Source organism: Eleginops maclovinus, chromosome 17 (assembly GCF_036324505.1).
Source record: "Eleginops maclovinus isolate JMC-PN-2008 ecotype Puerto Natales chromosome 17, JC_Emac_rtc_rv5, whole genome shotgun sequence".
Lineage (NCBI taxonomy): Eukaryota > Metazoa > Chordata > Actinopteri > Perciformes > Eleginopidae > Eleginops > Eleginops maclovinus.
In genome coordinates, this window is record NC_086365.1 from 1,891,615 (window position 1) to 1,905,667 (window position 14,053).

General features: G+C 42.8%; 1 protein-coding gene across 1 annotated transcript in view; it reads left to right on the forward strand.

The window, feature by feature from the left end:
• Positions 1-14,053, forward strand: part of LOC134878972 (synapsin-3-like) — a 125,043-nt gene that overhangs the window by 100,574 nt on the left and 10,416 nt on the right. Inside the window, exons 8-10 of the mRNA XM_063905166.1 lie at positions 9,248-9,390; positions 10,384-10,458; positions 10,685-10,787. Of these exons, the coding sequence (XP_063761236.1) occupies positions 9,248-9,390; positions 10,384-10,458; positions 10,685-10,787 (321 nt within the window). The remainder of the gene's footprint in view (positions 1-9,247; positions 9,391-10,383; positions 10,459-10,684; positions 10,788-14,053) is intronic.

Sequence of the window (14,053 nt, forward strand, 5' to 3'; positions counted from 1 at the left end):
TTTAGATTCATATTTAAAAGATCAATCAGCTTCTCTTGCAAGAAAGCAATTTATCATATTTCCCAAAAGGTTTGCCTGTTCCTTTAAGCTATTGAGATGCCAGCAGACTTTTTAAACTCGTCATGAAAGGGTCTGCGGCAACTACTCAGACAAGTCTACAAATTCAGATTCCCACCCTCAGCAGCTCAGATTACAGGCTCACACTCAGATTTGTCTAGATTCCAGTCATGCAAATCAAACATGTGATATTATCACCACAGCTTTGACTGGTCTGCGGTTCAAAAAGCAGGCGAGACGATTGAAAACTGAAACCCGTTTGTTCTAGTTTCCACAGACCGGAGCACATCTTTAAAATCAGTCATGATGGCTGAATCCTACCTACCATCAGGGTCAGCGTGTTGTGGGTTCATGGTTTACTCTCACTTATATCTGATGATACAGAGGCGGAGCACACCGACAGACTGATAAGGAGAACAATCAACGACTTGTTTATCTTTTGATGTCTTTTCATGTGCGTTTGAAATATTTCACATCCTTGACTGCTGCAAGAATGATGTCTATCATCCAGTCGATTACATAATGAAAAGAGAACAGCGTGGATGATTTGTTTCAAGCTTTTGAAACATCATGTTAATTTATTCTCCACAACACGCATATTTCTCAGTGTCTCTGCCACGTGGTCACAGAGGGACACACGTACTATATGTCTTTCCCTCGTCTGTCTGCATGGGCTTGGTTTCCTGTTCAGAAGTCAGACATGCTATAGAATTTCCCCAAAGGCCCGAGGGGAACTTGGCAGGCCCTGGTGGAGCAGGACCTTGTTTAACCCTCAGACCTCACAGAGCTCTGAGAACGGATAACACCATGTGGAATTCGGGTCATCGCTGTTTCCTTCGCTTTTGACAGAAACTTGTAAAGCTTATAGTAAGTGATTTAAAGGACATGATCTAGCATTTGTAGCCTGCTATTTCCATACTTATCAACAGTATATCCAGGGTTGGAAAGGTTACCTGTTCAAAATGTTATCAGTAACCTAAAAATATAAATAATGTAACCTGATTACTTTCCACTTCAAATACAATGCTAATAAATAAAGTGAAATTAAAAATAATATGTTCTAACTGTATTATGTAAGACAGCAGAACAATGTGACATTAGAAAAGAAGAAACCAAGATATTTAGGATGAAAGATTTTTTTTTTTTTAGGAAATCCTACCTTTCATTTACCATATTCAAATACTGAAACACATGACTACATACTACAATTTAAAAAAGCAGGAATACAATCTGAGCTCAAACAAAATGCTCCGTTTTTGGTCAACACACAAAGTTAATCTCACACACACTATTTTATGAACATATACAGTAGGTTCACCTGCTGAATTAAAAACAGAACAAATAAACCAAAGAAAGTGAAAACCATAAAGCAGATTCAGGCAGTAGGCGTATAGATTCACTCTTAAAGTATTAGCATCCAGAACAGAACAGCTGACAGAGGAGAGAGAACAGCTGATCCTTTACAGGAAACAGATACTGTAAATATGCTCTTTTTAGTTCTTTACTTACAATATAATCCTACTAGTAATCCCCAATTCACAGAAATATAACAGTAGTCTGATAATGTATTTTTTTACGTCATTTATGGAACACAGTTACTTTCTTTATGTATCTTAATAACATAATCCCATTACATGTAATCTGATACTCCCAAAGCCTGAATTTATTATAATTTTTCACTCAAAAGTTCTAAATATCACTAAACTCTAAATGATTACCACTGTCAATGTAGCCATTATCATAATTAAAGCAAAACTATACAGTTTTTGCATACATAGACATTATAATATAAATTTCTTCTTAAAATTTAAGTTTGAGCTCATAAGAAATAAAACTCAGCCTCGCACATTTTTATACGTCCACAGGTTTAACTCCTAGAGCCATACATGGTTTGATATGCCCAAGCAGTGAAGCCCATGAGGTTATGCCATAAACTGCAGTTCACTAGTGGCTGACTCCAAGGAGCAATGTCCATAGACCTTCATGTTAAAACAAACAACATATTTACAGTCTCGTACAATAAATGTTTTTCTCTGGAGCTAATTTCCCTCTTCATGATCACTGAACATTTATTTTTAGAACTCACACAATTTAATTATATCAAGTGTTAAACATTGTAAACTTTAAGGGGTGTGATCGCTTTTAGATACATAGTCGCTGTCCATGTGAAAAGAGACCTGGATACAGCGTTGGAGTCGGAGCCTCGTTCATTTCTGTAAAAGCTACTCATTGGTGCATGAACTGTCTGGATTATCTGGGTCTTGGGCCCAAAGAGACGACACACTTAAATTCCTGTTCATGTTTGGTAATTGATTTAGCTCAAAAACAAGTACTGTATACTCTGGTTTACAGACTTCTCTTTCCCAATGTTAGTCATTCGTAAACATTTTGCCATGAACTGACAGTACCACCGTTTGGCCACAACGCTTCATAGGCCGTCTCACTTTGCTAGCGGCTAGCTTTTACCATTTCCTGATTAGTTTGGAGGGGCCGGCAATCAGAAGCCTACTTTGAGCTTCAAAGCGCCTCTTCAGTACCTATGGGTGATATCACAGAGACTACATCCTTAACTTATACAGTCTCTGGGTTTAACCAGTGGTTTATGGTGGCTAATGTCATCTAATGTCAGCAAACCTTGAACAGACGTATGTTAGCATCTTAATGTTAGCGACATTAATGAGTCAGTTGCCTAACTTGAGTAACTTTTTTCCTCTTTGCGGTACATTATGTTTATCGCTCATAAACAGTCTGAGCACTATCTGAAACATGTTTGTTGTTTCTGCCTGTGGGTTTATTTCAGAATTCACTTATTCAGGCAGAGATGTTGATGTTGTGTTTACAGCGTGACTCAAGACCGTTCCTGATTTGAATTAAAGTCATTTTTTTGGTTTGTTTACCTAAGGCTGGCATGAACAACTAAACTGGACTGAATCATAGAGTAACAGAGTGCAGGTGTTTATGTTTCACACAAGAAAAAAAGGTAAATATGAAATACAGCTTCTCTTTAAGCACTCTCACTAGAAAAGTACTTTTACCCATTTTTCTGATTACGTGAGTTTAAACCACGTAAGTGTCTGGACACCAAGCTGTTTTTCCAACAGGCTGTTCCTGCCAGTGTTTCACCTTTCAGCTATTTACTTTCTGTTTACATCGTTATGGTCTGTTGGGTTTCTTTCGGAAATTGTGTGATTCTACCTTTAGAGCCATTTTGAGAGGGGTGAGTCACTTCCCTTTAAACAGTGCACTCTGTTAACTTCTGCCCGCTCTAGGAAACATCCAAGACGAGCTCACAGTGTAAACAACAGTTTGATGAAAATGTATGATGACTTTGTAGTACATTCTCCTTTATTAGTCATTTCCCCTTTGGGGATTAATAAAGTATGTCTTCTTATTATCATTATTTCATATAGAAAATAGTATGATAGAACATATAGTGCATTTTAAACGTGGATATTTAAAAGGAAATGAGTAGCATGTTATTAATATACTATGGAAGGGTAAAGACCACATGAGGAATCTGTTTAGATATTTAATCAAGTTATTTTTATTTTTGTTGGAGTTCTGAGATTTATGTCAATATTCTGATAAAAAAAGTGAAAATTCTGTCTTTAATCTCAGAATTCAGATATTAATATCACAATTTAGATATTAATCTCAGAATCAGAACCAGAACCAGCACCTTATCGTGGTGGAGAAGTTTGTGTGCCCCGATGAACCTGGGGGCTGTTTTTGTCTGGAACCTTGTGTTCCTGGTAGGGTCTCCCATGACAAATTGGTCTCAGGTAAGGGGCCAGACTAAGATTGGTTCAAAAGACCTCATGAAAAACACACTTGAAAGTGAGGATAACCGGCCTGGACAAAGCCCGGGGTCCCCTTCTGGAGCCAGGCCCAGAAGGAGGACTCGTCGGAGAGCGTCTGGTGGCCGGGCACAGCCCGAAAAAGCAACGTGGGCAAAACCTGCGCTTCCCCGTCCCGCGGGCCCACCACCTACGGGAAACAGCAATGGGGTCGGGTGCGCTGCCAGAAGGGTGGCAGTGAAAGCAGACCCGGGCGGCAGAAGCTGGCTTTGGGGATGTGGAAACTCACCTCTCTGGGGGGGAAGGAGCCGGAGCTCGTGCGGGAGGGGGAGCGTTACCAGTTGGATCTGGTTGGGCTCACCTCTACGCACAGCGTCGCATCTGGAACCTTACTTCTTGGTAGGGGTTGGACTCTATTCTTCTCCGGAGTTGCCCAAGGTGTGAGGCGCCGAGCGGGTGTGGGGATACTCACAAGCCCCCGGTTGAGTGCCGCTTTGTTGGAGTTTACCCCAGTGGACGAGAGGGTCGCCTCCCTACGCCTGCGATTATGGGGGGGAAAACTCTGACTGTTGTGTGTGCTTATGCACCAAACAGCAGTGCAAAGTATTCGGCCTTCTTGGAGACCCTGAAAGAAGTCCTGTATGGGGCTCTTGCTGGGAGACTTCAACGCACACGTGGGCAATGATGGAGACACTTGGGCATGATTGGGAGGAACGGCCCCCCTGATCTAAACTGGAGTGGTGGTTTGTTACTGGACTTCAGTGCTAGTCATGGATTGGCCATGACAAACACCATGTTCGAACATAAGGATGCTCATAAGTGTACGTGGTACCAGAGCACCCTAGGCAGAAGGTCCATGATCGATTTTGTAATCGTATCATCGGACCTGAGGCCGCATGTTTTGGACACTCGGGTGAAGAGAGGGGCGGAGTTGTCAACTGATCACCATATGGTGGTGGTTCGGGTCGAGTTTCGGGGGAAGCCTCTGGACGGACCTGGTAAGCCCAAACGTGTAGTGCGGGTGAACTGGGAACGTCTGTCCAGGAGGCCTTCAACTCACACCTCCGGCGGAGCTTTTCAGGCATCCCTGTGGAGGCTGGGGACATTGAACCAGAGTGGGCGATGTTCAAAGCCTCTATTGCTGAAGCTGCGGCGGTCTCAAGGTCTTAGGTGCCTCAAGGGCCGGTAACCCTCGAACATCCTGGTGGACACCGGTGGTCAGGGAAGCCGTCCGACTGAAGAAGGAGGCCTTTCGGGATATGTTATCCCTGGGTACTCCTGACGCAGTTGCAAGGTATCGACAGGCTCGAAGGGCCTCAGCCGTGGCCGAGGCAAAGCAGCAGGTGTGGGAGAAGTTCGGAGAAACCATGGAGAAGGACTTTCGGTCGGCACCAAAATTGTTCTGGAAAACTGTCCGACACCTCAGGAGGGGGAAGCAGGGAACCATCCAAGCTGTGTACAGTAAGGATGGGACGCTGTTGACCTCAACTGATAGGGTGTTAGGGCGGTGGAAGGAACACTTTGAGGAACTCCTGAACCTGACAACTCCGCCCTCTATGTTAGAGGCGGAACTGGAATATGAAGGGGGAAGTCACTGATGTAGTTAAACAGCTCCACAGTGGCAAAGCCCCGGGGGTGGATGAGATCCGCCCAGAAATGCTGAAGGCTCTGGGTGTTGAGGGACTGTCATGGTTGACACGTCTCATCAACATTGCGTGGAAGTCAGAAACAGTACCAAAGGAGTGGCAGACCGGGGTGGTGGTTCCTCTTTTTAAAAAGGGGGATCAGAGGGTGTGTGCTGATTACAGAGGCATCACATTACTCAGCCTCCCCGGGAAAGTTTACTCTAAGGTGCTGGAAAGGAGGGTCCGGCCGATTGTCGAACCTCAGATTGAGGAGGAACAATGCGGATTTCGTCCTGGTCGTGGAACGACGGACCAGCTTTTTACTCTTGCAAGGATCCTGGAGGGGGCCTGGGAGTACGCTCATCCGGTCTACATGTGCTTTTTGTATTTGGAGAAGGTGTATGACCGGGTTCCCAGGGAGATACTGTGGGAAGTGCTGTGGGAGTATGGGGTGAGGGGATCTCTACTCAAGGCCATCCAATCTCTCTACTCCCAAAGCGAGAGCTGTGTCCGGGTCCTCGGTAGTATGTCAGACCGATATCCGGTGAGGGTTGGCCTCCGCCAGGGCTGCGCTTTGTCACCAATCTTGTTTGTGATATTTATGGACAGGATTTTGAGGCGTAGTCTTGGGGGAGGGGATCTGCAGTTCGGTGGGCTAAGGATTGCACCTCTGCTTTTTGCAGATGATGTGGTCCTAATGGCTTCATCGGTCTGTGACCTTCAGTACGGGAGCGGTACTGCAGTCGCTTTACCGTACTGTTGTGACGAAAAGAGAGCTGAGCCAGAAGGCAAAGCTCTCTGTCTACCGGGCCATCTTCGTTCCTACCCTCACCTATGGTCATGAAGGATGGGTCATGACCGAAAGAACGAGATCGCGGATACAAGCGGCCGAAATGGGATTTCTCCGCAGGGTGGCTGGCTTCTCCCTTAGGGATAAGGTGAGAAGTTCAGTCATCCAGGAGGGACTCGGAGTAGAACCGCTGCTCCTTCGCGTTGAAAGGAGCCAGTTGAGGTGGTTCGGGCACCTAGTGAGGATCCCACCTGGGCGCCTCCCTAGGGAGGTGTTCCAGGCACGTCCACCTGGGAAGAGACCGAAGGGTAGACCTAGGACCAGGTGGAGGGATTATATCTGTTCGCTGGCCTGGGAGCACCTTGGAATCCCCCAGTTGATGTGGCCAGGAAAAGGAAAGTTCGGGGCTCTCTGCTGGAGCTGTTACCTCCGCGACCCTTAAGGAAAAGCGGGAGAAGATGGATGGATGGATGGATGGATGGATGGATGGATGGATGGATGGATATCAGAATTCTGAGTGTTTTTCTAAGAATATATTGAAGTTAGAATTCTGAAAGTCAAGATTATAACTTTAATCTCAGAACTCAATGTTTTAATTTAGTTTTGGTCAAAAATATTCACATGTGGAAAAGTAAAGCTCTTCCGTAATTCAGTAAATAATACAGCTCTGCCTAAGTCATGTATGTTTCTTTACATTTTGCTTCTCTGCTCCAACACCCCACATAAGTGTGATTCATTTAACAAAGTCAAATATCAATTTGACTAAATTACAAATAATAAAATGTGAATGTAATTGTGAGATAATGTCGTTATCATAAATTGATACGGCCATGATCATCGTGTGGCGAGAATCCGATACCGATGCAAAGCCCTGGCTCTACAGTCATCAATCTTTCACACACACAGGGTTTGTGTGCTGGAGATGTTGGTTTTACACTGCATGTTACCACGTCACATAATAAAGAGATTGTTCAATTATTATTCAAAGACAACAGCCATGTTTACTATGTTGATGCTGTCCTTTCATCTGACTTTATCACTTTGAGAAATGAAAGATATTTACTTGTGTGCCGTGTGAGCGCTCTTGAGAAACTAATGGGTTTAGTTGCAGTGGAACAGCTTTTATTTGGGTTCCATCAAATGTTTGTTGGACCACACTAACCATCACAGTCACCGCTCTTATATTAAACATCACTTTGTGTTGGGACCAATCACAATCTTATCTGTTTTGTTGTTCAGCTTTTGGTGAGGGTTTATTTGTCAACCCTCCAAGGGAGTTCCATCAAAACAATTTAGATTTATTTTCCACTGATTTGTTTGTGTGCAAAAATCCACTACACTTAGACCCTTTTAAACACGGCATTCTACTTTTTCCTAAAACGTCACACATTGTAAATCAAAATGTCCTCATTTTCAGTTGGTCTTTTCATTCTATAACATAATCTCCATTTGTTTGTGTGTCATGCAATGATAACAGACCTTGAACTTGGACTGCAACTTTCATCCTCATGTTCTACAAGACTTTGAGTCTTGCAGCTTAGTTTTCTTTGGTATGGACATAATGTATCTTCCTGTATATTAACATTTTAGGCAGACAAAGTGTAGTTATACAGTGGCCAACAGGTGCAAAAACCATTGCAACACCACTAAACATTTCCATTAGGAGAAACGCACTGCAGCTTCAGAAACAATGCAGATATAAAAACAGGAATGTCCCAAACACATGAAAATGAAGAAACATCTTCAACAACTTGCACAGCGTTTATTAAAAGCGTTGTATAAATGAAGCATTTGTTCAGGAAGCTCTAAACACAACCGAAACCAGGAGTGACGCACACAGCTGGGACTGGAGCGCATAAAGTTGGCCAACTGTCACTGTTTGAAACATAAGCTACCTAGCTTACAGCAGATCGGCAGTAACATCAGGGGGAATCATGTGATCACATTGTTAAAATAAGCCAATTAAGCATTTTAGGTTAGGTTTCCAACAGCAGTGACAGTTGTCCAACTTTATAATCCTGTACGTCACCAAGTGCTCCAGTCCAGCTGTGTGCACGTTGTGTTTTGAGCTTCTTGCATGTATTTTGGCACGTTTGATTTTTAAATTTGCATCTGAAGCTGCAGCGCGTTCCTCATAATGTAAGTGTTTGTCGTTGTAGTGTGTTGCACCCTGGCCACCATAATACAGACAACCACAAATACAGTTCTACTCAAGAGTAATTTGATGACCTTTAAACAACCTAAGTTCACTTAAACGTTGGAAAAGCAGAACAGGATGACAGGTTGAAACCCCAGAAGGATAACCTGTTTCCTGGTTCCTCTATCTGGTTTCTGTTTTTCGGGATCTGTTCCCACCACTGTGTAGAACTGGGATGATACCAGTGAGTGTGGTGGAGATGAGTGACTTGAAGCTCTGAACTGAAACATTTAGCATCTTCTGACAGTGTGCCACACAAAAAGCTGATGAATGAGTTTGTCTGCAAAGAAGCTTCATTTCTCATGACATGATGGACTATACCTCACAAAAGTGCATCAAGAAAGACAAAGAAAAGAGCATCGCCTACAGGAATATCACCCACTAAAATTAGAGCCATTGATAGGGGGTTGAAATAAATAAAAGAGCGTATTGGAGGCTACTACTTAGGAGAAGCTAGTTGTTCCCTTCCTGTGTATTAGTGTCACACCTCACTGTTACGTAATAATCTCAGACGTTGGAGTTTCACCTTTGAGTTTTATGTAATGGCCATGTTTAGTGTTCCCATAGCATCATTTCCCCCCTTCTGTATAGCACAGTGTAATCACTCGCTAGTGTGACGTGACTTAGTTCAAAGCGGCCCCTGGCAATGTTTCCATCCCGGGATCCTTCATCATCCCACCAGTGTGACATTCCTGTGGGATTCAAGTGGCCACCGCCAGCTATGACGGAAGCCTGTTTAATTAGCCACTCAGTAACAGTGGGGGGGGGGTCTTTCCCACAGATCAAAGTGGAGACCCAGCAGGACTTCCAAGATATCACCAGCGTGGTGGGTTTGGCTGGGACCTATGCCACCACCGAGCCCTTCGTACAGTCCAAGTACGACATCCGCATCCAGAAGATCGGAAACAACTACAAGGCCTATATGTAAGAAGTGTCACCCCCCTAGCATCGCACATTAGACAGGAGGGACCATCAAGGTCAAAGAACCTGACTTTATGTTGTTTCAATAAACACATAAACTGATACCAATACAGATACAATAAACCTGCCTATAGCGTTAATATTTACATGTGTAATTAAAAAAAATGCCTTCCATTGTCATGCCATTTGTGCTGTTTAGTCCTTTACATTTGCAGTTTGTGTCTTATCAGTCCTGAAACTGCATAAATGTATTTTCCAGCAACAGAAAATCATTCCGATCTTATTTCATATGAATAAGGATATTCATTCACTTTGAACATGTGTATTTGACAATCATGAGGCAGGGTTTCATAACCTTAGTTGGAAGTAAAGTAGTAATGCAGCTGGTCCCTGCATGTGAATCAGGGCAAAAATAATAAAGATAACAGTAAAAAGAGGCAATATGCAGCCATGGCTAATACTAATATAATGATTTGTGTGTGGTTTTCCATTCTTCTTCATTGCTTTATTATCTGTAAACATAAGGTATCCAAAGGGGGTCCCATTATGGACGGGCAAACAGGGCCACAAGATTTCAAAATCTTGTCACGTACCAAAATGTTGATCATTTATTTTCATAATACTTTTTCCGACTGGTCAAAACAGAAGAAAAATCCCTTGTTTTATAGAATTACTAGATTCTTATATGTACTCTGACAAATTCATAGTCACATTTCTCCTTCAAACCCACACACCCATTTGGAAGCACGATGATTCATTCCCTCCTATCTGACCTACCTGACCAAAGCAGAGGAGCAGTCTCATCCAGTCTTGTCTCATTTCTCTCCCGCTGGCCTTACCATGAACACAAATGTCTCTGAAACAAACATATTGCTGGTGTGGATGGCAATAATTACCGCTGATCAACTAATGATAACCCGTGAGGTCTTGGTAAAGCCGTGGAGGCTAACCGGAGCAGAATTGATACATTTCTTGATGTTCTTCTTCAATTTGCAGGAGAACGTCCATCTCTGGGAACTGGAAAGCTAACACAGGCTCTGCCATGCTGGAACAGATCGCCATGACCGACAGGTGAGCTCACTCAGAGCGAAATCCTGACCTGTCTTTGAAAATGTACTCCTTTATTCATTCATCATTTTCACATACAGACACATCTTGTACAAACAATTTAACCATCCTATAAATCCTTCAGGTTTAGACGTATTATTTATAACAGTAAGCTGCCCTTGATGATATCTCCAGACAGTATTGGGTATTTGGATGTCAGGTTATCAGTGAATGTGTCCCTGTGTTGCAGATACCGGCTGTGGGTGGACTCCTGCTCTGAGATGTTTGGGGGCCTAGACATCTGCGCGGTGAAGGCCGTCCACGGAAAAGACGGCAATGACTATATCATCGAGGTCAGTTTTTTTCAGAGTAACCCCTGGTTTCAGTTTGAGATCGCACTGTGGAAAATTAAACAGAGTTTTTATGAAAACATGACATGGATCATTCCGTACATTTCTTGGCGGTTCACCAGTTCGACCTACAGCCTCCTCTGTGCAGATCTCAGTCAGATCACTCTGCCAAATCTAGTGTAAACGTTGCCTTGGATTCAGCCTCCGTTCCTGCTGATGATATTTGTCATATCATAGTGAAAGTCAACAGGGAAGGGAGTAGCCAGCCTTGCTGGCACATTATCATCAGAGCATTGAAAGAATGCTCAGTGTAGACCAAACACCGGCCGGAGAATGAAAACATCAGCATTAGTGAGTCACTGCTGACTGTGAGTCCGCTGAACAGTCTGGGGCTCTACGTGCAGTTTTTAGTCTAATAATAATGGCTGTTGCATGACCTGACACAACTGGATTTGGTAACATTTGGTAAGTAGTGACTTCAGGTTTGGATTATCCTTCTCCAATGAGATGAACATTGAGTGGTAATACTTGTGCTATGGTCCGTCCCACTCGGGCCACCTGTGCTGCACATCATGTACCATTATGTCAAAACTACTCTGAACTATGGAAGCACATCAATTGGAGATTCAAGGGTTTTTATTGTCATATGCACAGTAGCTACTACAGTGTAGTTATGGCAATGAAAATCTTAAGTCCTGAGCTCCTCCAACAATGTAATATGAAAAATCGGACACAAGACAAAATAAGAAAATTTAAAAAGGATTAGTGAAAAATGAAACAGAGTAGGATAAATTAGAATAAAATAGTGCATGTATGTTGCTAGACCGGTCTATGAGTGGTGCAGATGAAGTATATACATGTCAGAAAAATAAATAAATACAATTAGCCAAATTAGGCAGGGAATGTTAAAAGTGATCAAATAATGCAGGATTTTATGTAAATGTAAATAAACAGAATGTAAGAATAGATATTGTACAGTGAAATAAAATTAAATGCTGTTTGATCTACTAACTGTATACATATATCCAGTATATATAGTCAAAACGATCATTTGAGAATAAAAATAGCTTTTTTTCTTTCTCGGTGTTAAGCATATGTAAAAATATGCTTAAGTTTGCAATGCAAAATTGTCCTCTTTTTGGCCTCCTTCAAAAAATGATGAGGCAACTTCTTTGTCGTTGCAAAACAGGAAGGCAAATCCTACCTTTACTGTGGAAAGTTCTCGGACTGTTCTTTCCACATCAGAGGAGGATATGTTGGGGGAATTTATCTGACCAAAATACCCAGGAGAGAAGAGAAAGTTGAATCATCTCTAATCAGTTCTGTTTTTAGAGCGGTCCCCGTGTCTTCAAATCTGAGGAAACAGGCCAGCCTGGGACTTCTGGTGTGCCCTTATTCAGTTGGAGACCATGACATCACAGCTCTCTGTTTCCAAACACTGGGTGAAGTCAGCACAGAGAGAATGCGCCACTTTATTTAAACTCAATGTCAGGAAATATCTCCCAGCTCCTCAGAAACGTGTGGTCCTAGATTGGCCCTGTTTGGACAGAGAGACTGGTGACACAGTCACCTAACAATGTCCTCTGTCCTCCTCCCCATCTGCCTCTCTGTCTCTCCCTAACCCTTCAGCATGATGGAATTTAATTAACCGCAGCAAGGAAGAGCTGCCGGTCCATCACAGTGGGAATCTGGTTTTTGTTCCAGACAAAGACATCAGCCATGACACTTCTCCCTAATGAAAAGTAATGAGCTGCTTAGGGGCCCTTCATTAACAGTTTACGGCAGCCAGCATTTAACATGAAGCAGCTCAAGCTCCCCATCCATTCACTGAAACATGTTCCCACAGTAGAGACATGATATCAACACGACACAATGTGACAAGCAACATGACAATTAAATTGACATAAAATGACATGATGTAAAACAGCTGATATACAGTTATATTCCACAGCTCAGTTGAATACTGAATTCTGTTTGTTCCATTTGGACATTCCAGAGGTTGTTAATACTCGATAACACACCTCTGCCAAGCAAAATAATGACCGTTGCTGAGGAGGATTAAGGGAGAGAAAGGGAAAGAGGTTAAAGAGCAGGAGCGTTGGATGTCAGAGAATCACCAGAAGAAGACAGACAGGAAGTAAACATTAATGGGTGTTAGGGAATGTTGGGCTTAGGTGGGTAACCTTTGACACAGTTCATCATTTTCTCCTTCCTCTGTCTCTATTCCCATGGCATAGGTCTTTCGGCCTAGGGGTGCTGTAATCTCCCTTAAGGAGGGGCAGCTTGGGCGCTTTTTTGATGCCAGTGTATGATCGAGCAGAAGCTACCATGAGATAGCTATTGTTCAGGGACGTCTAGAAGCCCTTCTTATCTGGAACGTAGGTTCCCTGGCGCACATTCTTTTGCCATGTACGACAGCTTTAGTTAGATTCAGGGTCCATATTTGTCTGGTCTCGCTGATGAGGAATGTTGATTGTACACTCTGAACTGGTTAAAACCTCAGACTGTAGTAGAGATCTTCAGAATTGGTCGGGCAACCGCTCTGTCACCTCGTGGCTGCAGCAAATATCTTGTGAATTCTCCAGCAGTTAACGTCACAATAAACCTTCAGTGTTTGCCATCAAAGTTCCAGCTCTCCCCGTGTCTCTCTGAGTTTCCTCTCCATTGATCCAGAAGTTTCCATCACAATGGGAACACGGTATGGCCTGGTAGTCATATTGTTTAGGAGGGACGTGACATGATGCCATTAAAAATGCAAGTGCATTAATCTAAACAGGTTAAAATGATAATCGACACCTTTTACAAAAGACTTTACAGTCAAAAACTCTTAACTTTCTACATGTTTAAGCGCACTTAGTCATACGTCAAAATACTCCAGTATAGGTAAGAATCCTGCATTTTAAAAGGGAATAGTTCAAAGTATCAGCAAAGTTAAATGTCCATTAAGAACAATGGCTCCTTTTAAAGTGTTGTTTTTATATATTTGTTTTGCTGGAGCCAATTTAAGATACTTACTCCTAGGTAGTAATATAATGCTTTTTAAAATGCTGAACCACTTCATATAAACATATATATTGTCATGAAAAAGGTATAAATGTTGTCAAGTAGAAAGCACACTATTTCCATGAAGTGGAATAAATAAGTCCTCATCCTCAGCTGTGTTTTGTGTTTGGTACCAATTGGCACAAGTTAGCATGCTAACGCGCTAACCTGAGACAGTGAACAGTGTGTCTGCTGAGCAGCAACATTTGCGTTGCTGTGGTTACTCA